We start from the raw sequence: 26,421 nt of genomic DNA on the forward strand, positions 1-26,421 counted from the left end.
AGTACGGAGCTCATAAATCTCTGGGTCAGCCAGGAAATGGAAAGAAGCTGTGATCGAAGACCAACCACAAATACTCTAAGTTGGCATCATCAAAAATAAATCTTACTTTTCCATTGAAAGCCAATAAGTTCATTTTTAGTATGAAGGGATTGAATTTAATATGTATTTAACTATACCTTGTTTGTTTAACATATTTAAGATATTTAAGCAGACACATGCGGTTGGTTGGGCTTTGTTAGTTCAGGTATTATTTCTTTCATTTCATCGCGTCTCAATCACCTTTTCACCTGCCACCCCAAAACGTGACGTAACCCAGCGACCTGAAATGGCTGAGTCTGCAGATACACCTCTCCTTCCGGAAAATTTCCCATAATTACGTGCACCAGCCGGACTTTTGGGATGGGAAAATGGGTGCGAAGGTGGATCCCGACACTTTGACCTTTCGGCCACAATATGCGCTCGTTAGTCAATGTTTAGCAATTTGTTATCAATCAATAATAAAAGTAAATAACATAATAATGAGAACACAGCCGATGGACCCACTCCCCCGAAGATGATGAGGCATCAGGGCATTGGCTCAAATTGTCTGTGGGAAAAATAGGAATTTGGCCTAAATGAGTTATGGCCCGCATAAACAAAAAAGGAAGTGCGAAAGCGCCCACGGAGGCATGCGATATTGTATTTTTCCGCCCCATCACGGCAGCTGTTTTCCGAATGGACAACGCCACCAATTGAGCGAATCAATGGCCATCCAGTCAGTCTTGAAAACACAAAGATACAAAAACACAGACGCCCCAGATACAACCACCCAGCCCAAGCAGGCGGTGCAGGATACTGGAGGCATTCATGGTCTTATTTTTCACTTTTTTGCCAGGGCTGGAAAAACAGAGAGCTGGAAGAGATACAAATGCCTGGTTATCTACGGGGGACTGCGAATACGAATACCAATACCAATCCACTGCACCTGGTCTATGAGTTCTCCTGGTGCCGTGAGCAAGTTCATCTTATTCCGGCTAATTATTCCATTTGTTTTGCAGCTCCAAGTTTTTTTTGCCTTGCCTTGCCTTGCCTTGCTTTGTTTCGTTGCCCCAAGGATTCTGTGGCGTGACTGCACTATCAAAAAGTGCCGTGGCAAAAACTTCCTCCTGGCTGAATGACTCCATCCTCTGTCCTCCCACCCACGAATCCTGGCGAATCCTGGGCGAACATATTGCACAGCACATGCAATTCTGTCAAAACAGTCGTACTCGGTTAGCAGCTGGCAAGTAACGCATGAGAAATGAGCAAATTAGTGGGCGAGTCACGGAAAAGTTTTAGCCGGATTTTGGCTCCAGATTAGCGGGAGAATACTTTGTTATTCTTTTTGAGGTTTCTATTCGGGTTCGGGAGCAATGCTAAAACATTCTAGACAAAATTGCTTTTAAATGCCAAGTACACATATATTCAACTGAGAAGTAAGTATCATTAGATACTTTCCTTTTAAAATTCATTACACTTACTGCCTGGTGGCCAGCTCCGTGCACAAATGTAAAGTGAATAAAGTGGCCAAAATTACATTTTAGCCGAAAAAGTTTCGATCAGTTAGCTGGCTGCTGAACGAACTAATAAATTTAGTCAAACACAACTTTAATTTGATTTGGTATCTGATTTAGCCGCGGGCATTTTTTGTATTTAATTAACAAAGTTTCGGTCACAGTTTGGACATTAACAAAATATTTCAATAAATAACTTTCCAAATATTTCAGGTGTACTTTACGCTTCTTATCTTTTATTTTTTTAATTTCAGATAATTTACACATTTAAACGCGTTCGACTTTTAGGTAAATGCCGTCATTGGTAGTCAACAGAAAAGATTTTTTCGAAAAAATCAAAGGAACGTCAGTGCGATTTGATACAGAAAATTTGAATCGTCGAAGCAGCGACACAAGCCCAATCTTAGCCTGAATCTTACCGAACCGCAGACCAATGCAGTTCCTTGGTCCATCGCCAAAGGGCAAATAGGCCATCGGATGGCGGTTCTTGACTTCCTCCGGGTCGAAGCGACTGGGATCGAACTTCTCCGGCTCGGGATATATCTCCGGATCGTGGTGGATATTATGCACCGGAATCAGGGCAAGAATGCCCTTGTCTAGCACAATATCTGAGTTGGGAATTTGGTAGTCTTTAGTAGTCTCTCGAATGAGATGGGGAAGCAGTGGGTGCTTTCGAAGAGTTTCTGAAAGAGGTTTTGGCTTAAAATCAGTTTGTTTAGCTAAGGCGGATCGGTACTTACCCGACAGCACTTGATCCAAATACGTCATTTGAGCGAGAACGTCGTAATTAAGCTCCCCGCCGTCCACATTGGCTAGCACACTTTCAATCTCCTCCCTCAACCGCTGCTGAATATCCGGTTGCAAGGCCAGCTCATACAGGCACAAGGACATGGTGCTGGAGGATGTCTCGAAGCCGGCCACAAAGAACACGAAGGCCTGGGCAGCCATTTGCTCCAGGGTCAGGCCGTGGGAGAGATCGATACCCTGACCCTTTTTGGCAGCTTCTTGGTCCTCCGCTCGAAGCTCTATCATTTGTTCGATGAAGTCATTGCGCTTAATGCCGTTCTTGAGGCGGTAGTCAACGGTGTTCTTAACCGTCGACATGAAGAACTGGGTCAAATCATCGGGGAGCACTTTTATTCGCAACTTCCTAGCCAGCCTGGCGTTGGTAAAGATAAAGGATTGCACTAGCGTGGAATGACGACGTCTTGTGAATATTTCGCGACCCTTCTGTCGGAACTCGGCGCTTGGATCCTGGAGACTGTTGCACTCCAACCCGAAGGCGCACGATCCGATGACATCCGTGGTAAACCGGGCACAGAGATCCTTAATCTCCACATTACCCTCCTCCACTTTGGCCTCCTTCACCGCCTTGTCCATGGCATCGCCCAGGCGAAGACCCACGTCCACGATCACCTTCGACATCTGCTTAATCTTTCCGGAGGTGAAAACGGGCGTCAGCTTGTGCCGCATCGCTCGCCACTCCTCGCCCTCGAGGGCGAACAGGTGGCCCGTGAGGGGATCGTCTCGGGGATTGGTGAAAGCGCCACGATCCTGGAAGTAGCTGAAGTCCTTGATCATCACCTGCTTGATGAAATCTAGATCGGTGATCAAGGCGGTTCGCTTAAAGAATGTACATTCCGGCGATGGGACCCTGCCCCTTAAACTTCTTATAAATTCTTTGGTTGATATCGCGGAAGTGGTACTTCTTCACGATTCCCCTCATGTTGCCAACTATAGGCAGAGGTGTCTCGTGTGGAACACCTTTCCTCTTCCAATATGAGAAGATTTTTATATGCAAACTGTAGGCCAAGCCCAAAACCACGCCCACAAGGGCGATTGTAAACAACATTGCGACTGTGCACTGTTCTTGATTAGGTTTGTATTAACACTGATCGTTTTGCCGCTTAGTTTCTCTTTATATACCAAACAAAGCTTTTCAACAACTCCTTATCTCGCCAAAAACATTTGCGATTGCACTAAAGGTGAATTGTTGGTAGTACCAAAGACACTAGAATAACAAGATGCGTAACGCCATACAATTTTTTTGGCACACAATTTTTTGGCCGTGGCTCTAGAGGTGGCTCCAGGCTCTCTCGAATTTTTGTTAGAGAGCGAGAGAGCGAAGAGCGCTACAGCGAACCGCTCTTTTCTACGCATACAGTGATAGCAGACAACTTTATGTGTGCACACGTATGCTCATGCATTGTAAATTTGACAAAATATGCCCTTCACCGTAGAAGTTCTTAGACTTTAAATCTATATTATTTTTGATCAATTGGCACCATGCGAAAAATTCTTGTTTTACATTGCCTTAACGTTATTATTATTTGAAAATAGATTAGAAAAAGCCAAATCTATGTACATATTATCACAAAAATCAATTTCAAAAATGACTTTATATAAGAATATTTGTCATTAGAGTATTCATCTTGCGGCGTGTGAAAAATTAATAAGGCAATGATTGTTGAGTGCTTGTGTCCGCATTTCGTGCCTCAAGATATGAACAAAGCAAAGACACTAGAATAATTCTAGTGTCTTTGATATTACTTTTGCAATAAACAGTTATCATATTTAATTATTTAGTATATTTATTAAATCATTTGACCTAATATGATGTAACATTAACATTAAAAGTGTTTCAAAAAAATTATTTCGCTTTTAAAAAATTGTCAGATGAGAGACAAATTAGAATTAAACATAAATATAAATGTGTAAACGGTAGATAATTCGAGCGGCGATTTTAACAAACAAATTTAAACAGCTTTAAAATTATAATAAGAAGGGCGCGTGAGCGAGCGGAAAGAGAGCAATTTTGGCCGTCACCAAAAAAGTGGCTGCATAGTGCCAAACCAATGTATGGCCGTTACGCATCTTGTTATTCTAGTGTCTTTGGTAGTACCAAGTTCTATATTGCTGTCAATGAGTAACGGCACCTCAAACATCATTTATTTGGTAAAGCAAAGACAAATGTTGGTGTTAAACAAATGTATGTTGCCGATTTCGGACAACCAATAGAGGGAATTCCACCTAAAGGCTGACGAAACTTTTATTTCTTTTTCACACAGTAAACTTATCGCGTAAACGACTTCACTGAATCAGCGTTTAGGGACAACTGAGGCACGATGATTTTGGATTTCTGTTGAGCTTTGCCACGCTTTAGAGAGCTTGACTTCCCGCAAACAAAATAAACAATTATTTTGTATCTATGGAATACAGGTTTAGAATTTAAAAGCACAATTGTAAGAGGATGCATTGACAGCAACTTTCTTAAACTAGCCAGCGTCAATAAGACGTTAGTCACACTGAAAGGTAGTTTCCAAACACGTTTTGAATATTGACTATCACGAGAATAATACCTAAATTGGTTTGCACTACGAATCAACAAACAAGTTTGCCTTTTTAAAAGGTACTGCAAATACAGTGACATTACTCCGTATTTTATTAATAATTGGTTTGCTTTTAACTATGCTCCCGAAATGCCGCAAACCTATGAGAATCAGCAAAAAGCAATTTAGTTTTAATAAGCATAATATCCGTTGGCCCTGCATTATTATTTAATTCCAGCTTTTGTTTTATGGCTCGAGCTGCCTTTAACTGCGGCATTACGATTTTTATGTCGATTGGAAGATGGCGCATTAGCGGCATAAAACGGGCCGTGAGCATTAGGCCCAAATCCTTTAAGCACCCAGAACAGCACACACACGCCCGCACAAGGTCACAAAATGCTTTTAGGCGCGACTTCGTTTTATTATTTACTAGGAAGCAGACAGAAGTCCTGCAGGGAGGGGGAAGCTGGGGATCCACCCACTTCAGTGTCGCCTCCTTGGGAGCAGCGTGCTGCCCCAAGAAAAGCGTTTAATGGGCCTTTAATCGCATTCGCGTAAATATTCCCGCAACTTTGTAACACGCCTTGGGAATTCAGTGACACCAGCGTCTTGATTTTGTGTCAGTTTTATTGAGTTTACGCTTGAATTGATTTCTGGGCCTAGTCACAGGATTCAGTTTAATTAAAGGTGAGATGCAAAGGCCAAAAGGCAGCAAGCAAATCGTCTAGCAAATCATCAACAACTTGTCAATAAACTGATGTTTTCTTTTCCTGTTTACGCCCAGGCTCACATTTCAATTAAGAGGACAAACACTCTAGGAGTCGAATAAAAAAGTGTCCTGGAAGGAGGCTACAACTGCGCATTCAGAAGAAAACTTTGAGCTGCAAGCTAAATGTCTGAACATGTGTATTTTTCATGAAATTGCTTGCCAGCTCTTTGCCCCTTGGAAAATAAGCTCGAAACAAAGAATTCATTTGCATTAATTGTTATAGCGATAACGGGTACATTTATAGAGCCCCAACTGATATTGTCCCCTCTTTTCAGCATTACCAACAAATTTTTGCGGCATTAGGCATTAGACCAAACATTTCGTCGACTCTTTATCACCGATTTCTGTTACGGTGGTCATGTTGACAGAATTTCTTGATAACGAATACGATTGGGCAACTTGAGTCACCGGAATAATAAAAATGTTCTATCTATTCTATCTTCTATCTATTGTTATTTCCGAGGTTAATAATAGAAAAAGACAGGAGGCTATCAGATACTATCAGATTGCGATATGCAAGCCCTAATTTCATAAAATATGTACATACATATTTAGTCCGGCGTACATATAAACTCCTGTGATTCTGATCTAACATATATGAGTCTCAAAGGGTTTCCTTCTATATTTTACTTTCAAACTTTTACTTTTAAACTTTTCAACGAATCTAGTATGCTCTTCACTTTACCTCTTAAAGAATAAGTTATATCATCACAATGTACAATAGTACACTTAAACTAAACAATGTATATAGTATTTGTTTACAACCTTATCTTCTAGTACCGTCTAGTTCACCATGGGAAAAAGCTTTGTCGACTCAAAAGCTGAGCAAATGTTTATATGTATATTGTACATATGTTTGATTGTTTGCTTGATTGCCGATTAAGCTCCCGAGATCTATGAAGAAAATTCGTTAGAACCTAACAATAAGCTTTCAAGAAAATACTTCGCGTACCAGTGTGCTGGATAGCTTAATCCAAAGAAGTATCTTGATCGCCATGCGGCTCACTCTCGCATTATTCAGTTTGGTCCCAATGTTGGCTTATATAGATTCTATTACAACACCTACACATATTGGGCCAGAACGGGGAGTGTCCCATGAGCGTCCTCTACCGCTGATTGCAAACATCAAGGGAATCGGCACATAGTGGATCCCGAATCCCAAAGCCGAGTTCAGAAGAAAGGGCCGCATTTACAGTTACCAACTCCAAGTTGGCTAAAAAGTTAAAAATGAAGATTCTTCGCGATGATTTGACCGACTTCTTCTTGTCGGTGGTTAAACCGGCATTAAGCGGAATGACTTTATGGACCAGTCCTCCGAGCGGAGGACGAAGTAGCAGGCAAGGAGGGTCAAAGTTTGATCTCTCCCACAACTGGACCCTGGAGCAAATGGCTGCCCAGGCCATCGTGTTCTTCTTGGCTGGATTCGAGACCTCCTCCAGTACGATGAGCTCTTGTAAGTACGAACTAGCCCTCCAGCCGGAGATCTAGAATCAAATAAGGGATGAAATAGAAAGGGTTCTGGAAGGAAATGCGATTACTTACGACGCCTTAGCTAAAATTAACTATCCAGAACAGGTCTTGTCTGGTAAGCATGGAAAATTTGATAGCGCAACTTAACTTTTAGAAACTCTTCGAAAACATCCAATTAATTAAATTTTTGCTCGAAACACAAGAAAGCTTTAGGGTCCGCAATACTGAGCTCATCGTTGAGAAGGGAACTTCATTACTGATACCTGTGCACAGTGTTCACTACGATCCGCACTTATATCCACATCCAAAACTCTTCGATTCCAGCCGCCTCAAGGCTTATAAGTCCAACTCCCGCCATCCATTTGCATATCTGCCCTTCGGAACATTTGGACCCCGCAGTTGCATAGGTCTGCGTTTTGGCAAAATGCAGGCCAAGATTGGCATTGTGTCAGCGCTTCAAGTTCGGTGATTCAGACCTAACAGACATCCCCTTAGCTTCGGACACTCGCAGCGCCATAGTGGAACGCATATAGACTCGGAATTTTACTAACTTTGGAAAGTTTAGAATGTACTTGTAAAACTTGTAAATAATCTAATAACGCTTAGCCAGTGAAGTTTTTTAAATTTTCAAATAATAATTGATCTGAAAACTGAACATTAGCAACGCTCTATATATTTTGTTTACAAATCATTTGATTCTCATTTAAAATGACGCAAGATATGTTTATGTATGTTTAGATAACTGCAGTTCTTTGCATATAAGACCGATAGAGAAAGAGAGTCCCCGAAAAGAGAGCGAAGCGAAAGCTTTTCAGACGGCAAATCAAATGTACCCCACTTTTCCACTCAGTTGTTATTCTATCGAGCAGTAGGTACCATGCTGACGCTCCTGGTACTCGTGTTCACCGTCGGACTTCTGCTATATGTCAAGCTACGCTGGCATTACAGCTACTGGAGCAGAAGGGGCGTCGCCGGAGAAAGACCCGTGTACTTCCGCGGCAATATGAGTGGGCTGGGAAGGGACCTTCACTGGACGGATATCAACCTGCGGATCTACCGGAAGTTTCGGGGAGTGGAGCGCTACTGCGGCTACTTCACTTTTATGACCAAGTCGCTGTTTATCATGGATCTGGAACTGATCCGCGATATAATGATCAGGGACTTTTCCAGCTTCGCCGATCGAGGACTCTTCCATAATGTGCGGGACGATCCACTGACCGGGAACCTTCTCTTCCTGGACGGACCGGAGTGGCGCTGGTTGCGCCAGAATTTGACGCAGGTGTTCACCTCCGGCAAGATGAAATTCATGTTCCCCAACATGGTGGAGGTGGGCGAGAAGCTAACGCAGGCGTGTCGCCTCCAGGTCGGCGAGATAGAGGCAAAGGATCTGTGTGCCAGGTTCACCACGGATGTGATCGGCAGCTGTGCCTTCGGCCTCGAGTGTAATAGTCTCCAGGATCCGGAGTCGCAGTTCCGGCGAATGGGCCGATCAGTGACCCAGGAGCCCCTGCATTCGGTGCTCGTCCAGGCCTTTATGTTTGCCCAGCCGGAGTTGGCTAGGAAGCTGCGCTTCAGGCTTTTTCGCCCGGAGGTCAGTGAGTTCTTCTTGGACACGGTACGCCAGACATTGGACTACAGGCGACGGGAGAATATTCATCGCAACGACCTGATCCAACTACTAATGGAATTGGGTGAGGAGGGAGTAAAAGACGCCCTCTCCTTCGAGCAGATTGCGGCCCAGGCATTGGTTTTCTTTTTGGCCGGGTTCGACACCTCCTCCACCACCATGTCCTTCTGCCTGTATGAGCTGGCCCTCAACCCCGATGTCCAAGAAAGGCTACGGGTTGAGGTACTCGCCGTTTTGAAACGCAACAACCAAAAGCTCACGTACGACTCCGTTCAGGAGATGCCCTACCTGGACCAAGTGGTTGCCGAGACGCTTCGCAAGTATCCTATACTGCCTCACTTACTGAGGCGTTCCACCAAGGAGTACCAGATACCGAATAGCAACCTAATCCTGGAGCCGGGATCTAAGATAATAATACCTGTGCATAGTATTCATCACGACCCAGAGCTTTATCCCGATCCAGAAAAGTTTGATCCCAGTCGCTTTGAGCCAGAAGAGATTAAGGCTAGGCATCCTTTCGCCTATTTGCCTTTTGGCGAGGGTCCTCGAAATTGCATAGGCGAGCGTTTTGGTAAACTGCAAGTGAAGGTGGGTCTTGTATACCTTCTAAGGGATTTTAAGTTCAGCAGGTCGGAGAAAACACAGATCCCGCTGAAGTTTTCCAGTCGTAATTTCCTGATATCCACCCAGGAGGGAGTTCATTTGAGGATGGAAGGACTTGAAAGACCATAATAGTTGTTATCTGAAAATGTGTATAATCCTGACAGCGCGAAATATGTATAGGAAAACTCTTATCTACAAAAGACTGCGTTCCAAGATTGCATTAATCCCTACATTATACAAATAAACACAAAGAAACTGTCTAGTATCAAAAAGCTTTTTTTACAATTGAATAATGATAGATAAATAAATAAAAAAGAATTCAATTTTAGAGAGGGAGAGAAACGACTTAAAAATATGTTTTGACTGGAAATTTGAATTCTTAAAAGAAGGTGTCTTTGAATTTAAATATTAACCAATCCGAATTTTAGATGTATGTACATACATATAAAATAAAAGCTTTTAAAAGCCAGTCTTGTATATACTCTCTGTCAGAATACTGTGCTCAAAAGCTTTATAATAATAAAATTTAATTTAGAAATCTTTAATAACAAGGATAGTTTAAAATCTAATTTAGGTTGTCCTAACGTTTGGCAAGCCAAATTATAATAAGATAAGATACATTACAGAACAAAAATATTTCTAAATATTTAGGGAAAACTTTATGTTATGTTTCAAAATAAATAAATAAAGTAATTCAGTTTTCACATGGGAAAAACTTACTCCACATTTACTTAAATTGTGAAATGAAAATTTTATTATCAAATCATAAGTTAAGCATTTATTACAGACATATTATTACATTATTACAGTTCCATAGCATTTCTTAAGCGACAATAAAGCTAATTGCTATAGCACTCAAGTTGGTGGATGACATGGACAAACCCATGGACTCAGCTTTACTCACACTTAAAAGCTGACTAATATAGCGTCTGGAAAAGTTTGTTATCAGTCAGTTTCTTACCAACTCAGTAAATGCGCATCTTTTCAAACCTGTTATTATCAAAATGAAATCGGATGATACAGGCTCCTGCCTGTAGTTGCGTAGCTCTTAAAATACTGATTCATTGGACATCTACTCGTGCAGAAACATCCAATTTCTTAAAAACTATCATAACAAATTACTTGCTTTGCCTACAAAGCCCTTAAAAAGCTTTTTTACTCCGAGCGGAAAGATTGGTACCGCGAATGTGCAAATTCACCTTTTGGGAAATAGGATTTAAAACTTTTTACTTACAACATAACACCAAAAAGACAATTGCAAATATGTGTTTATATAGTAATTTAGTTAACCAAAAACCTCAAAAGAAAGTATGGTTTTCCCTTAAGAAATTTACATGCCTCGTACTAAATAATCCTAAATAACTGCATTGTAGTTTTTAATCACTGTGAACGTAGTGACGAAGCGCAATGCATTAACGCATTAACATTAAATGCTAAATAAAAAATAATAATCGACCCAAGAAAAACATGTGCCAGGCGTTTTTCGTAAAAACTAATTTTATTAATAATACATACAATTCAGCTTAGTGGTACTAAGAATGCCTGCACGCAAGCTGTCATTTGGGTTGCATTCAACATTCAGGGGAGTTAAGTTAATAAGTTAATTGCTTTCATTTGATTCTGACGACAATGGTATCCAATCTCAATGATGATCACAACGACAACGTCCGCGCGGTCCAAGTACATCTGGCTGGGATTAGGGTTCGGGATTGGAGGAATGGGGGATTGGGGTATCTATAGTACACAAGCATGTCTTAATCTGCTAATCGTAATCTAAATCAGCGCTCCCCACTAGCACGACTCCTTGTTGCAGTCGACGAAGTTGCTGAACTCGGTGGCATTGGGCGGGCCCTCACTGTACAGGTAGGTCACGGGCCACAGACGCGCGGCGGCGAAGTCACTGAGGCTCTGCAGTCCGCCGGGTCGAGGTGGGTGCTGGCTGTATTCGCTGCTGGCCGCCGTCGCCGGCTGGGAGTGATGTGGATGTGGATGTTTCTGTTTCTCCTTGGCACTGGGCAGTCCCAGATGCGAGTGGGTCGGCTGGGTGCCGTTCTTTCCGGGGAAGTACCGATCGCTGCACTTGCGCCACTGGTCCGACTCATCGCCCACAAAGCACCTGGAAAATGTCGAGGATTATGTAGGTATCACTTTCTCATGCAGATTGGTAAGCTCATTAAAGCTCTGTCCACTTACCATGGATAATCGAATCCCTTGCTGTAGCCGCACGGGTGGTCCGCCTTGCAGCAGTAGTCCCAGGAGCCGACCTCGGAGGCATCCGTCTCGCAGGAGTAGAAGCCCGTGATCAGATTCTTGGCGCAGGGACTGCTCCGGCGGCAGGGCTTTCCGGACACGGTGTAGTGACGCCAGGCCACATCGCCTTTAGCGGACAAGAAGCGAGTTTAGTGAGGTCGAGAACACGGGATTTAGGGGATGGTAATCGGAATCAAATTGGGAAACGGTGACATGCAATCGGTCGGTTAGTAGCTTTTTGGGGGGATTCGTCTTTCGGTTATGCTGGGACTGGGGCCTCTGTACATGCTAGTAAACGTTATTTACACAACGATCGCCGCTACAAACTAAGTTACACAAGTAAGTTCTAATGCTAATAATACACAACTAATGCCAATCCGCTGCACGGGAACGGCACCCGGAACCCGTTATTTACACTTGGATCGAGGTGCAACAGGTTAGTAGGTTAAGTTTACCCGGTTCCCGGAAGATATCCATGCGCCTGTCATTGTTGACCCGGGATCCCCCAATAGTGTTGACCTTGTCCCGGCAGGTCCAGTCGAAGGGATTCCAGGCGAAGAGCCAGAAGTCACGGTCCTTGGTGTGCGCATAGTGCACGTCCTGTTTCAACTCGGTCTGGTCCAGGTCAGAGAGTTCACAGTTGAAGGAGCTGGCATGGGAGCTGGAATGTGGGTGGAGATTGACATTACACTTCCATTGAATTATGAAATTCGTTTATCTCACCCATAGCTGAAGGCAAAGCACTTGAAGGGAGTCGTCTCGCGGAAGCGGATGCACTCCTTCTTGCAGGCAATCTCGGAAGGCACGGAAATCACTTTCTTGATGGCCGGAGGAAGCAGTCTCGCCGGTGATCCGTAACCCAAATAGCAGACTGAGAAAAAATATGATACTTTTACTTCCTACGGACTTCTTACTAATCCCCAAATCAACCCACGTTTCTTGTGCTTCTCATCCACTATTGGCTGGATTTCACATCCATGCCCATAGCTGGCTCGCTCGAAGATATCAAATGCTGCGTCCAGGATGAGATGCCGCTCCTTGTCCATGTCCCGCACTGGCCAGTCACTCAGCTGGCAGTTGTCTATGACTCCGGCATGTCGCTGCTGGCCGTATCGGAAGGCAAATGCCCGGCAGGTGAACTTGGTCGAGCGGATGCACTCCATCTCGCATTCGCCCACAGATCGCACGGTCAGCGAATCGCGGACAATCGACTTGAAGAATCGTGTGGCATCGATTGCGCGGAAGAAGCATTCTGCAGAAAGGTTTAAGATAGTAACAATATAAAAATTTATAAAATATATTATATATTTAGGATAATAATAGGTAAGATAACCAACTTACGTGCGTTTCTCGGATCAGAAATGGCTGTGCTAGGACCAGCGGTATCATGTCGTCGTGGTGGAGGCTGCCGGCACACGTCCATATCATCCGCCATGGAGTAGATGTCGTAGTCCCGGTCCGGCTCGATGTCCACGTAGTAGTCGAGCATGTTGATGGGCCGGTCGCAGAGCATGCAGTTGTCCCTGCCCGCCTGGTTGTACCGATAGCTGAAAGTGTGGCAGACGAAGCTGGGCCGCGGATCCGAACAGAGGCGTTCGCACTCCGTCAAGGTTGGCACGTTGTAGGCGTGCCGCACGGCCGTCTTGTGCAGCCGGAATCCCTCGCTGGTTTTTGCCGAGCATTCTATGGGTATGAATTAATTTAATTGATAATTTTTTACGATTTCCACGACTATAAGATGTAGGAGATTGAGCGAGGCTTAATAAAATAGGAGTTCTATATAACCATTTTCAATTTTTATGACAATAGTTAGATGGAAGAAATTTTAAAAAAATGACTACACTTTATCCCACATATTTATTCTGTCGGATAAACAATTATTATTCATCATACAAGTTTGTCGTCTAATTGAACTTTTTTGATCTAATAGAATCTAATAAGTAATAGAATTTATATTAAGACATTTAATTTATATTAAGACGAGTTCAAAAAATGAAAAAAGGTAACAAAGTTTCTATTGTAATTTTTAAAATACCCCAAAAGCCACTTACCATCTGGTCCCGCTCGCCGAGTCCACTGTTGACGATAATCGTTGCGCCGCCGCGGGTAATCGTCCTCGTAGCCAGAGCCTGGATAGCTGAGCACCGAGTTGGACTCGCGATGTGGTGCACCCAGCTGGAAGTAGTTGAAGTCGTGCTGATCCTTGCGCCTCTGGGATTCGGTGAGACCCCAGTAGGATGAGGATGATGAAGAGGAGTGCTTGCTGCTGCCACCATAACTACCACCGTAGTGTCCCCAGTTGTCCTCGCCGCCAATCAAATAGGGAACAAATTTGTTTGGCTTCTTGTTGGACCCCGGAGGACCTGGAGGTCCTGCTCCATCGCGATCGAGGTAGTTGTGCGACGGGCGACTTGGTGGTCGATAGGGCGAGTAATCCGAGCCAGGACGATACGGTGGACGGTACTTGTCGATGCGATCCGTTTCCGGACGTGGCGGCCTGTACGCGGAGCTATCGTAACCGGAGCTACTCGGCAAAGTTTCCCAACGATCCGGTCTTCCGGGGCGATAATGCGGAGAGTCATGGCGATCCACGTAGGGATGGTCGCCGCCATAGCTACTGGGTGGGGTGTGACCAAAGTATCCGGAACTGGAACCCGAGCTAGATCCCGAGCCATGCGAGGAGAATTCATAGGAGGATGCCGAGGAGGATGAGCTGTGCGATCCATGGAACTCGGAGGAGTAGGGAGGTCGGTGTTCGTAAGAGGAGGAGCCCGGAGGACCAGATGGACCACGATAATGGTCCACGGCCGTGTTGCTATGCGGACGATAGTGATCCCTGTCTCTGTCCCGATCCCGGTCACGGTCGCCATATCCCCCTGCTCCCCCACTCGGCTTGAAGTAAACAGGCTGACTGCTAACCGGACCCTTGGAACAATCCTGGCAAGCGCTGCGGCGACAGCTGCTCGGCGCATTGCGGTCCCTCTCGTAGTAATCGTAGTCGGGATGCCTCAGCAAATTGGCATCACGTCGATCCGGACTGGAGTACAGGTCCATCTGGGCCAGTGGCATCTCGACCAGCTCGCAGTCGCCTTGCCCGTGACCCGAGGGATCCAGCCTATAGTTGAAGCCTTCGCACATGAAACGCCGCTCCCGACCACACTCCCGCATGCACTCCTCCACCCGCTCGCAGGATATGGAGCGGCGCACGAAGTGTGGTGCTATCCGTTTTCCGGCCAGGACTCGTCGGAAACAGGCTGAAAGGCAGATTAAATTGGTGTTGCAGTGCCAGTTGCAGATGCTGCGTCTTACGCAATTGTGGACAGCAAAAAAAGGCGGAAAATATAACAACCATTCAACGTTCGAAGGCAGTGAAGCGAGGACAGAACTCAAGATCGGGGCTGGGTTACTTTATGGGTGTCTGCACTTGGAAAAAATCTGAACCACTTATAGATTTGAAGCTTTATATTATCTTTCATTTTAAATACCCTCGCAGTGAGTCTAAATAATTGGTAAAACAAAAAACAACCGATGTATAAATAATAAGCACACTTAATGATAATGAAAGCTATGATTTCTTTTCAATTGTTGGTATCATAAAAAAATACACATTTATAAAACCATCAGAATAATTGTCAGAGCCATTTCACTTTCTAACACGAATTGTAATTTTTAAAATTGATTCGCAGGAAGAGGAACAATTCTTTTCCCAAGTGCATTGGTGTCCAAGTCGTTTTCTGTTTCTGTTGCGATCGAATTACTTCTCTCTGCCATGTTTTTGCGGCACATCCGCTGCCGTTTCGAGTAAATTATGTTCGAGTCATGTTGGATGCCGTGTACTCCACCGAAGATAATCTCCGGGAAAATTGCCAGCCAAGACGGAGTGTTTTTCACGCAGAACGATGGAAATTATGCAAATTACTTTAATACGCACTCCGAAACTCGGCCTAGAGCTTGGACCCAGGTGGAATGACCCACAAGCATGGCACCTTACCTTTGGCGTCCTCCACAATGATAATGGTGCTGCTGAGATCGGTGTGTCGCGTAGGACTAACGAACTTTGATCCGCCGTCGTGGAGGCGACACAAAAGCAGAAGCAGCGGCAGAAGCCCATAGATACTACCCATTTTATATTTTTGTAGTTTATTGTGTAGAAGCGGTGATTTGGGCGTGATTACGTAATGGCTTAATTTACGTTCTGAGCTAATTAATTTCTGTGCAAAGTCAAGCGCTCGAAACAATGGGCCAGCTGGCCATCCCGCTCGCACACAGGACACGCAGACGCGAACACGATTTCCGTAGACGAATTTGAAATTTTGGATGCGCGGCGCTGGCGATTCTAATCGCGAATGAACAGCGGCTGTGGTCAAGCTTGCGGTTTTATACGGCATTAGAAAATCGCGCGCGTTTTCCGAGCTTTTCGCTTCTGCGCCTCTGAGCCGGGAGCTTTTCGCTCCGCCGCTGAGAAAATCTCAGAAAATTACTCCCACTTTCAGTGGATTCTTTTTCCCAACGCCCAGCGGAGAGCACTTCGCATTGCCCAGAAGCCTTGGATTCTGCGGTATAATGAGCATTTTCAGTGGGGCTTTTTTCGGTGGAAGATGCCTATCTTCGCCAATGATTCAGATGAAAATACGAGGGTACAGATCGCTGCGAGATGCGATGCTGATGGGGGGCAGCCAACCGTTAACAGACCCAGCTCAAGGATGCCGCAACTTGATATGATGCTTATTATTTCGTTTCAATAAGAGCGGTCTTAATGAGGCACTAGGAAAAGTGATACCTGAACAGTTAGACGCTAGATTATAGTCCAATAAATTACGGGCTTATAAGGGTCTATTATGGCTATTTAATTATTTTCTGCTCAAGGATGGACTATATTTAAAGCTATATATTATGTATAAGGCCTCGGAGTTATTAAGCCTGCCTTGACAAAATTCAAAAGTATTGCAATAATAGTGTAATATCAAAAATATTTAACTTCAAATAGTTAAAGTGTGTATTATATTGAAAAGGATAACTTATTCCTGTACCACCAAGTTTCTTTCCTAAGTCTTTTGTTTTTTGTCAAGATGTGTTTGGCCAATTTATCAGTGCTTTACTGCATTTCCCAATCATGCCTGACCACAAATATGAGTCCATCGATCATACCACCCCGTCAAGCACCCAAAGCAGCCGACTTCAGTGCATTTCCGTTTCTGAATCAATGTCATTGCTGTCAGGCGGAGCACCACTGCATAGTGGTGGTGCTGCCAACTCGAACCCCGAATGTGGGTGGTTTTTGTGCACCGACTTGGTGTTCGCATTTGCATACAATGAGTGCCGGAGGAGTGTGCATGCTGAGTGCAGTTCCACTCCGTTCTGTTCTATTCCGATCTTGCATAACACCATAGAACCGCCAAAAACTAGAGATACCCATGGCGAAGATCGCTTCCGCCTCCCAGCCAGCTGTAGCCCAATCTCCAAGTGTAAATTACGATCTGTCCCACGCCAAATAAAAGCAAGCTAACTAACTAGCGAACACGCCACCTCAGAAACACAATTAATTGCGCCAACGTCATCAAGTTTGGCATTTGAACTTGGATTCTCTTGGCACCTGGCACTTGGCACTTGGCATGTAGCATATGGTATATTCGATAGGCTTATGTCACCGCCACCCGCTGGGTTCATGTACTCCACTTCGTCACAGTTGAGAAACCCGAAAGGAAGTCGCGTCGAAATCAAAACACAAATCGTTCTTTGATGATCTGGCTTGGTAGTTTCAGAAATGTCATAAATCTTCTGCATTTGACAACTCAATTTCTTCTGTAAAGTAATGAGATCATATTAAATGAAGAGACCGGAAAATAGTTGGTTGAATTAATTTTCGTTGGATCATCTGGCAAAAATGTGGTAATTAGCCTGATACTATTTAAATGCGATGACCTTTAGAAATGGTAGATAAATAAAAATGCTTTTAGATAATATGACGGGGTAGTTTTAACTCTATACAAAATATCAAGCTTTAAATAAATAATCAATTTTCAATATTTAAAACTCCATGAGATAAAAGCTTTTTCTCTGGAACTTATACTCAGACTACAAATGTTGGTTAGAACTTTAAATAAAAAACATTTGCACCTTATTTCTGTGCAAAATGATCTAAGAGAATCGAAATGCCTAATATTCCATTTGGGTGACCCCAATTCCTGCATTTCCATTCTATTGCGCTTGCCATTTATCAAAACTTTGGCCACAGCGTTATTTATTATACCGTTTTTGTGGGTGGGTTAGTTAGTGGAGCTTTCGGCTCCACTGTGTATTTTATGCGATTGTGAATAATGCCGCCGATGCTTACTGCAACCGCCCCACACCCCCCATTCCCAGTTCCGATGAGCATTATGCCAGGCTAATGGGTTTAGTTTTGTTACGCAAATAAAAGCAAGGGAATGTGGGTCAATCGAGCGGGCGTCTGTCATCTGTCACTTGACCAGTCGGTCGCCGTGGGCCCCAAAAGCTAATGGGTTTTAGTTGTGCGCCATGCTAATTCTAAATTTTAGTTGTTTTATTGTTGTTGCAACTCTCAAGTGACCCGTGTCATTGTCTATTTATATGGTTATAGGCACAGGCCTCTAAGGTGAAGGGGTTAGCCAAGGGGACAGCGCGAATCCATGAATTAGTTGAATGTAGGGAATCCAGGAGTTTAACCACTACGCGTTTACTCACCTTTCATTTCATCCATGGGATAACCAAGTCTGTCCCTATTCCGGTCTCTATCTCTATCGCTGGGCATTGGTCGGTCTATAACAAAAAATATATAATTAATTGATTTTAAGTGCAAGTGCTTAATGCAAGATCATTATTTAGCAAGGAAGCTACAAAATCTTTACAAGCTTTTATATCTAAAACTTACTGTTATTCCCTTGCATATAGTCATCCGGATTGAAGTATGTAGCAATCGTTTTGTCATCGTCGTAACCACCGTATCCGTCTCCAGGCCTCATGGCACTGCCGTTCCTCCGAACGTACTCATCTCGTGGTGGAGGTGGACCGTCGTAAGAGGTTGGTGGTGGACGTGCCGATGGGCCATTCATTCCGTAACCTACTTGCGGCGATAGGGATGGCGGATCCGGTCGATTGGTGTAGTCCGGCCGTGGTTCGCGATCGGGATCGTAGCTGGGACTCGGCCGTGGTCCATAGGAGGGCGGTGTGGAGCCTTCGTAGGGGCGCGGTGGATACTCCGGACGATCGGCCGTAGGACGCGGAGGTCCGGGCGGATATTCCGGACGATCGGCTGTCGGACGAGGTGGCCTTGCGGCATAGCTGGGTCGCTCCTCCGAAGAACCACTCGATGGCCTCCCTGTCGGCGGTGTATATCTCTCCGGGGATCCGTAGCTATAACCATTCCCGTAGCCCAATCCAAAGATGGGTCTTGGAGGGCTATGTGGCGTGGGCCGAATACCTTCATCCTCCGCTGGTTCTATGGGTCCGTAGTGGGGACGATACCGCTCGTCCACCTCGGGGGCATTGGCTGCATAGCCGCCGGGAATGTAGGCCTCCTCGTTGGGCGACGGATAGTTGCTCTCGTAAAGCGTGGGATACTTGTAGAGCGGATACAGATCGTGCGAGAAGTACAGCCGATCGCCAACGCCAGGTGGCGGTAGGGACGGTCCCAACGGAGGCGGTGGACTCCCCGAAGTGTGTGGCGTGGGGTTGACCACCAGCACTGGCGTATTGCCCACATCCAAGGGCCTGTTCGGCAGATCCAGTGGCGTCGGTCCGGGTGAAATGGGACTGGGACCGGGCACGGGCTGCGGACCAGCGGCAATCGAGTTGTCGCTCAAGTCGAAGCAGTTCGTCTTGCGCGTGTACAGATCAAAGTCGGGATCGAAAATCACGCCCCCCGGACGCCCGCCGCCCCCCGAGCCGTACTGCTCCGATGACAACTGACAAGTGCCGTTTCCGCGTCGATGAACACTGCAAAATTCCAAAAAAAAAGAAGGAGAAGGAAAACACATATATACATAAGATGGAAATTGGGCAATCAAGGGGTGACAGGTGGAAGACGACTCACCCGAACGAGATGGCCTGACACTTCTCGCCCGCCTGCAGGCACTTCTCCTTGCACATCTTCAGCGAGTTGGTGTCTTCGGTGCGGAAGGTCTTCTCAAATGGCAGCATCGCCTCCAGTGCAATCCGCTCGAAGCAGTCTGTCGATGCAAGATGCCAAATGCGAGATCGCAATTACAAAAGGTTCAGCTGGCAGTTAAGCAACTCCACCCCCTACTCCTTTTGGCTCCTAAACAATTGCGTCACCCCACTTGCACTTTCAAGGCCACCGCTGGTGCTCCACTTCGTCCACTCTACGGTAGGTTAGTTTTATTGACTCTGCAATTGTCTCTTTTCGATTGTTCGCTGGCTTTGTTCTCCATTCGGATTTGGATTTGAATTTGAATTTTATTAACTTTGCGTGCCGGTGGGGCGCACTTGGGTGGTGACCCATAGAATTTTTGTCAGTGCATGAATAATTCAAAAAGGTCAAACCATAAACAAAACACATTGCTCTGCGGTGTTTGTGGGCTGACATGCTTGATGGATTGGCCCCCAGCCTATGGTTATTAGATTGGTATGCTCTTTTCCAAGAAATTACCTCATTTAGAATATTTGAATGTTTCCAAAGTAGTGAAATTCAAATTAATTTTTAGTCAGTAGCTTAAACATGAGCACACTATGTCCAGGAATTTGTGATTACAATAGTTGTAATAATAAAAACAAAATTGTTAAGTTGTCCAATTAACTAAGGGTGTAATTAAATTTCATTTTAATCTGGAGTTGCATGATATTGGAACCTTATACATATTCGTATTATACGGTGTACCCAATCACCGAGAAATGTATGTTCTAAATAGAATCCTAGAATCCCACTTTAAAGTGATGGAAAAATTGTATATTTTATATCCCAATGATTTACATTACTACGGGAATGATTCAATAGCCCGAGCAAAGGCTCATAGAAGCACTCTTTTATAACCAAAGATAATGCTCGTAAAGGTTCTTAAAAAATTATCAAGCCGGTTTTAACAACCAATTGTAAGCGTTTAAGTGCTGTTCATAAACGCTTTAAGTAGGCCATATATAAAAAGCCCCAAAATTGTGGTATACAAAGTATATAGATGATTTACTAAGCTTTAAAAATGAATCTAGCAGTCAATCGTGTCACGTATCAAATGACGATGAAAATAAGGTTCTAAAATTAGGAATTGTATTCTACAAAAAACCAAAATAAAGCATACAATTTGTATAAATTGTAAGACAGTTATTCCGTTTGTAAATATACGTTTTTGTATAGGTAGCTGTGAGCACTAATTTGCAATATTTCACTTACCATTTCTTGCGGATACCAATTGATTGTCGACCGTCAGTGCCCTCGTAGAATCCCAAAGAGCGATGAGGAGAAATGCCAGCTGGAGGCGTTTTAATCGCTGCCCAAGCGAATTATCGCTGATCGCGATCATGGGGTCCGATTAGTTTATAACCCCAGCGGCGCTTTTCGATATTACGATGCTTTCTTTTAGATTTGCTCTCACTTAACTCGCCTCTTTTGGCACTTCCCTTTTTGCATCATCGACGGTTTCACTTGGGCTTCTGGCCAGAAGATTTGCTTTGAGGCACCGCTGGGATGGACGCGAGATTTCGAACTGAGAGATGGAGACTCGCTGGTGGCGCGTGGAAGCCTTCTGCTTCTTTCTTCCGCCTTTCTTTGCAGTCGCGTATTTCTTTCTCTTCTCGTTTTGTGATTGGGGCTTTCGCGTTACGATTCGCTACTTTTCACATTCTTTTCACCGTTAATTATGTTGCCAAAATATGCAGATCGTTAAAATGAGCCAAGATCGGCTTTATTTATGGGTTCGCGGGCAAGAGGCGGCTTAAGATTCTGCGGTTGCGGAAGAAGCCGACTCACATAATTATGATGGTGGTCCGGCCTGTAACTTCAAGTGGGAGAGGGAGGGCGAGAGTCAATAACCTGGCTAACCAAGCGTTGCGAAGCCTTCTTACATGCGATGACGTCAGAGTTCACTGCACAGGTGCCTGTGACCTTTCGACCAAAAGTTTTGGAAGTTGGCCGATAATTAAAAACCCGAATGACAAAGTGCTCATCAATGCGTAAATCCAGCATAGGCCATCTGAATGCCAAAATCACCTAAAATAATAATAACTTATTTGCTCATAGTTGCCAGAAACAAAAAACCATTACGCTAATAATCTTGATGATTAATTAAGAGCGAAGAATTCTTCCCAGAACCAAAATAAAACAATTTCGTTGGTGAAAATTGTTAGATTGTTCCGGCGACTTTCTTCTTTTTTTGGGGCGCGGTAAATTATGTTGGGAAATGTAGCGAATATAACGGCATTTCCGTCGCGCTTTGACACTTTGAAGATTTCAAAATTTCGCTAATGACAAGAAAGCCTCAGCAGTACACACCTAATTTAATTTACTTTCTTAGTTCCTTGCCCCTCGTTTTTTTTTTTTTTTTGATTTAATTCAACTATTTGTATTATTTTATTTTATTTTATTTTATTTTATTGTGGGGCTCGTCTCGTTTGGTTTGGCTTGTTTTCGCTGCTTCGCGCACTCGACGCCGATCCGCACTCGCTAAACAATTGAAACTGAATAAAATTCTGATTTAGTTGTGTTCGAAACTCATCGGAAGAGCAGAAAGCGGCGCAGACGCGACAGTGCTGCGGCAGCGCCGCGGGCAGAGGCAGCGGGTAAGCATCTCTATCGGTGAATTGTTGTTGCCACACTCAGATTAATTGTGCAACAACAAGTAACAAATATATCTAAAATAAAATAAGCAAATAAGAATTTGAATTATGAAATTGTTCTTAACATTTTTATTTCAATAAGATTCTTCTATTGTTTAGGACAAATATGTTCGCATGAAATCCTTAAAAATTATGGTTCATAATATTTATAAAAGATACAGAGAGGGAACAGGTTTTTTGGCTAATTATACTTGGTAGGTTGGCAAGATTTTTTCAAAGTGTAATTTAGTTGTTTATTTAGATGGTAACTTCACTTCAAGTGTTAGTTGTTTGGTGGCAGGGGGTGTTGAATGGGAAAGGGGATGGGGGGACAAGAGGCGATGGAGCTTGGCTCTACAGATCGTCATCATCATTATCATCATTAGCATTGCCTACGCTGCGCCCACTTGAGTAGTTGCTGGGAGGGGGGTTTCTCGAGGAGGAGGGGAAGAGCAACTTGGGGGGTTCGTCCAAGTTTCCCCCTGCTCCACGCCTCCAAATCCTGGCAATGACTCTCGAAAATTGTTTAAAATGAAATTGTAACAGCAAAACATACTCACGTTGCTAGAAAACTTTAAATGCCCTTTAAAATGAGTTAGTTAATAATAGAAGTTAATAATAGAATACAGAAATTTATTGGTTTCTTTGGTGTCATTACAATTTAAAATAGTTAAAAATAGCAGACAATGTCACGTCGAAAGCATTTATTTAAATAGATCATTTTTGCATTTTGTAGGGTAATTTGTTAACAAAAATTAAACTACCGCCACAAAATGTAAACGTGAAAACTTACTAAACTCTAAGGCTTTAAGCTCTTACCAAAACGCTTATACGAATTCATAGACTCTTCACTGTGCCAACATCAAAACAAAGGCACATTTGCGTGATTATTTCGTATGTGTTTTGAGTTTCTTTTGATGCAATTAGAGAGAGAATTCTTGGCTATAAGAAGCCGGGAATCAGTGGAGCAGTCGAATCAGAACCTAAAGCACCTGAAGCAAAGAATCCCAGAATTTCAGTTTGGCGCTTGGAGAGTTTTCTTTCCGCATTGCTGAGCGCGCTAAGCGGTGTGAAATTCAAATTTAACGGACACCCACCGACGCTGGCACTGCCCACAAGTGCATTTGGGCTTTAACTGAAGCGTTAACTCGAGCGAGTTTTCACAAAACACTCGAAAAAGAGATTTTCGAAAGATGGGGAAACCATACAAGTAGATGAAGACCCCCCCAAACGGGTGGCTGGTCTATTGGAAGCTAGGAGTTTGGGAGGTCGGGAGGTGAGGCCCGTAATTGGCGACACCTTTAAGTGCCGACCTTGTCATGCTCGCTGGCGCCGTCTAATTCAGGCCGGGGTTGTTCTTCATCAGCGCCTCGCCATCGACTTTGCAAATCCGCGCCGCAGTCTGCGCAGGCGCATGCGCAGCCGTCGCTGTCGCGGTGGACGTAGACGCCGCCGTCGACTTCGGCAGAGGCAGGAGAAGCGGATTGGGATTTCGTCTGGGATTCGCTGAAGGCAAGATGAGCTCATTGTGGCGGCTAATTTGCATACCAGGAACTCCGAGGAATTCTAAGGCGCTGCAGAGGTTACGCCTCTGAGCGAGTCATTAAGAGAATGGGGATTGCCCAAAAGCCAAGTTATAAATAAAAATCATTTGGACTGAAAATAGCAAGATTGGTTAGAACATTTGCATTTTCTTTTTTGTTTAACGTGTCGTCTCAATTTAGTTTTGTAAGCGTTATAAATGATATATTATCTATAGGTATCAATACGTAATCTTGGAAAGAAATGCAATTAGTTAAAACGCACTTTAACGCCAAAAAATATCAACCTATGGTTAGCATCAAAAAGTATTTCAAAAGTTTGGGTGTAACATTAAACAACTTTCTGGCTTGTACTTGAGATCTCGACGTTCATTTAGAAGTATAAAGGGACATGACTAGATTGAATCGACTTGTTATTCTGGTTAAGAGTATATATATTTTTTTAAGGAAATGATTCCTACTACCTGCTTAACAAGTCTAATATCCGTTTACTACCAGTAACTACTGTTAGACTATTACTACTATGAGGAAGAAATTTCCTGGTCCCCAAAGGTTTGGAGTATATAAAACTGCTACGTGGTTTATTTCATAACTTACCACGAAATGAACATGAAATCAAGGTGCTCCACCACTGGCTGGTTGTTCTCGAGCATTCCCAATTATAAATGACCGAGGAGCTCCGCCCCCAAGCAGGTCAAGTCCGCATCGGAAAGCAGTTGAGGCCCAAATGACCACAACAGAAGCCGCCACTGACGCTTCCCCGCATTGCCAAACAATCTGCGGCTGTGAATATTTGGATTTGAATTTGGATTTTGGGCTGCTCCACATTTCGCCAGTACCGCTTGAATGTGCAGCGTTTGCTTTGGCACTTGTCCCTCGACCCTATCGATGTCCAAAATCGCATCGCATCGCATCAAAATTCAGCCGACTTACAGAGGCGATCGGCGCTTTTGGCGGACGCACTCCGCCTGCCAAGTGGGTGAGGCTCCGAACGATGATTGGGGGTGGGGCGCAAGTTGACCACGTATCTAGCGGATCTGCGTGGAAATTCAATTTCGGTTTCAGGTCGTGTCTAACTGGAAGATATTGGCGGCAGATACGATGTCGAACCGATCGCCGATCATGGCGCAGTGTGGTCCGCAGGAAATCCATGCCTCCAGCCGCGTCATGTAATCCACGCCGATTGGGTAAACATTTCTGCGAGGGCGCATAAATCGTGGCCAAAGGTGATTGGCAGTTGTGGGCCAGCAGGAGGACCCAGCTGATAACACGTACCAAAACCACTTATCCGTGTTGGCTTAGTAGCACGCATATGCAAATCCATGGGAACATGATTTGATAAAAGTTTGAATTTCGTCAACATGAAAGTGCAAGCTGGCAATTTTTATTCTATTTATGATTAGTTTAAACGTGATCTGTATTTTTGATAGACAAGACTTACTTGTTAATCAATCTCTGTGTTCAAATCCTTTCCAAACCTAAGCCATTTTGGGACAGTCTCTTTTTCTTCCGCTAATTCACCATACCTATTCATATAACAAGCAACATCTTAGCAACGAAATTGCTTTAACATCTTTAAGTTTTGGCTGAAGCGCACAATTCACTTTGCAGTTTCACAGATTTACCTTAGTAATTTGCAAAAATGCATTACGACACACGAATATGCATGTGAGCTATTCAAAGCTGCGCTTTTGCTAGTTAAGCAGTAAATCCTATTTCTGCGTACATCTATCTTTCATGGAACGCGCTAGAATGATTTATGAGCCGCATATTCCATATCAATCTTGCTCGCTTTTATCACAAACGATTTGTCCACTCATGTTCAACCGATAGACTGAACAGCCGGTCATGTTCCGCCGTCCAATTAGACGGCCACTTCGGTTGGCCATACATAACGACGAGCACTTGACGTGTTTTACATCATGTTGGTGCTGAGTGGTCCATTGAGTCCGCATGTGCGTCACACAGTCTCAATTGGAGCCTGAGTCCAGTGGCCAGCTGTTCGAATCTGACTTAATAGATCCTGTTGCACAGCGAGAAATGTATCCCAAGTTGAGAGCAGATAAGTAACCGCTGGAGCTGTGATCCTGTTAGTGCATCTAATGAGAATCATATATATAGCTATACAATAATAACTTGTGTATGATAAATGGATTCCAGATTCCAAAGAACCCCAAGACATAAAATTCAATACGAATCAAAATGTATTTTAGATCTGTTTAAGAGGTGGAATAATACTACCCGTCGTATTCCCTAATCCCATCTCTACCATCGAATCCTCGATCCAATTTCTTTCCGTACAACATCTGGAGTTGGTCCGAGTTTTTCGAGTGGTCCACATTCACAGAAGTCAAAACTCACCCAACAGGAAGTATTTGCATGTGCAGATCCCGGGATCCCGATCCAAACCAAACCAAACCGAACCGAGCCGATTCGCCAGCGCGTTCGCAGAAAGCGAAAGTAATCATCCACCGCAGCGGCCACCGGGTGGATTATTGTTTGGTTTTGCCCACGGGCA

General features: G+C 44.1%; 3 protein-coding genes and 1 pseudogene across 5 annotated transcripts, besides 2 other annotated features; 2 read left to right on the plus strand and 2 right to left on the minus strand.

The window, feature by feature from the left end:
* Nucleotides 1-1,633: 1,633 nt before the first annotated feature.
* Cyp6a14 (Cytochrome P450 6a14) lies at nucleotides 1,634-4,649 on the minus strand. Of its 2 annotated transcripts, none has more exon segments than NM_001299270.1 (2): nucleotides 1,634-2,215; nucleotides 2,273-4,649. In NM_001299270.1, coding segments are annotated over 2 exon segments (1,528 nt in total). In that variant the 5' UTR covers nucleotides 3,385-4,649; the 3' UTR covers nucleotides 1,634-1,799.
* Nucleotides 3,536-4,427: a mobile genetic element.
* A 1,934-nt stretch (nucleotides 4,650-6,583) lies between the features above and the next one.
* Nucleotides 6,584-7,753, plus strand: Cyp6a15Psi (annotated as a pseudogene).
* A 192-nt stretch (nucleotides 7,754-7,945) lies between these two features.
* On the plus strand, nucleotides 7,946-9,594 carry Cyp6a13 (Cytochrome P450 6a13). The gene has a single exon (NM_136546.3). It carries the CDS (start codon nucleotides 7,978-7,980, stop codon nucleotides 9,457-9,459), a length of 1,482 nt encoding a protein of 493 aa, NP_610390.1. The 5' UTR covers nucleotides 7,946-7,977; the 3' UTR covers nucleotides 9,460-9,594.
* A 1,220-nt stretch (nucleotides 9,595-10,814) lies between these two features.
* Nucleotides 10,815-22,226, minus strand: CG42326 (uncharacterized protein). 2 transcript variants are annotated; one of them, NM_001299271.1, is made up of 13 exons: nucleotides 22,040-22,226; nucleotides 21,613-21,757; nucleotides 20,942-21,545; nucleotides 19,631-19,766; nucleotides 18,470-19,533; nucleotides 18,283-18,357; nucleotides 13,632-14,834; nucleotides 12,922-13,263; nucleotides 12,515-12,832; nucleotides 12,304-12,451; nucleotides 12,036-12,241; nucleotides 11,524-11,707; nucleotides 10,815-11,446 (listed from the first exon to the last, which is right to left on the minus strand). In NM_001299271.1, the coding sequence occupies exons 3-13, from the start codon at nucleotides 21,069-21,071 to the stop codon at nucleotides 11,122-11,124; spliced, it is 4,131 nt and encodes a 1,376-aa protein (NP_001286200.1). In that variant the 5' UTR covers nucleotides 21,072-21,545; nucleotides 21,613-21,757; nucleotides 22,040-22,226; the 3' UTR covers nucleotides 10,815-11,121. The 2 variants fall into 2 exon arrangements, with proteins under 2 accessions (NP_001286200.1, NP_610391.1); NM_136547.2 differs by lacking the exons at nucleotides 18,283-18,357; nucleotides 18,470-19,533; nucleotides 19,631-19,766; ... (1 more) ...; nucleotides 21,613-21,757; nucleotides 22,040-22,226 and adding an exon at nucleotides 15,572-15,938.
* Nucleotides 22,227-24,240: 2,014 nt separating this feature from the next.
* Nucleotides 24,241-24,341: a mobile genetic element.
* Nucleotides 24,342-26,421: the final 2,080 nt, after the last annotated feature.

The sequence above is a fragment of the Drosophila melanogaster genome, chromosome 2R (assembly GCF_000001215.4).
Source record: "Drosophila melanogaster chromosome 2R".
Classification (NCBI taxonomy): Eukaryota; Metazoa; Arthropoda; class Insecta; order Diptera; family Drosophilidae; genus Drosophila; species Drosophila melanogaster.

Bases quoted from the DNA above. Each gene is read 5' to 3' on its own strand.
- CG42326 (NM_001299271.1), bottom strand. From the start codon at position 21,071: ATGATCGCGATCAGCGATAATTCGCTTGGGCAGCGATTAAAACGCCTC. The intron at 18,358-18,469 runs GTAAGTTTTAGA...TTTTTGTTATAG, and splicing joins CTATATGCAAGGGAATAACA to ACCGACCAATGCCCAGCGAT. The intron at 12,452-12,514 runs GTGGGTTGATTT...ATTTTTTCTCAG, and splicing joins GGATGAGAAGCACAAGAAAC to TCTGCTATTTGGGTTACGGA.
- Cyp6a13 (NM_136546.3), top strand. From the start codon at position 7,978: ATGCTGACGCTCCTGGTACTCGTGTTCACCGTCGGACTTCTGCTATAT.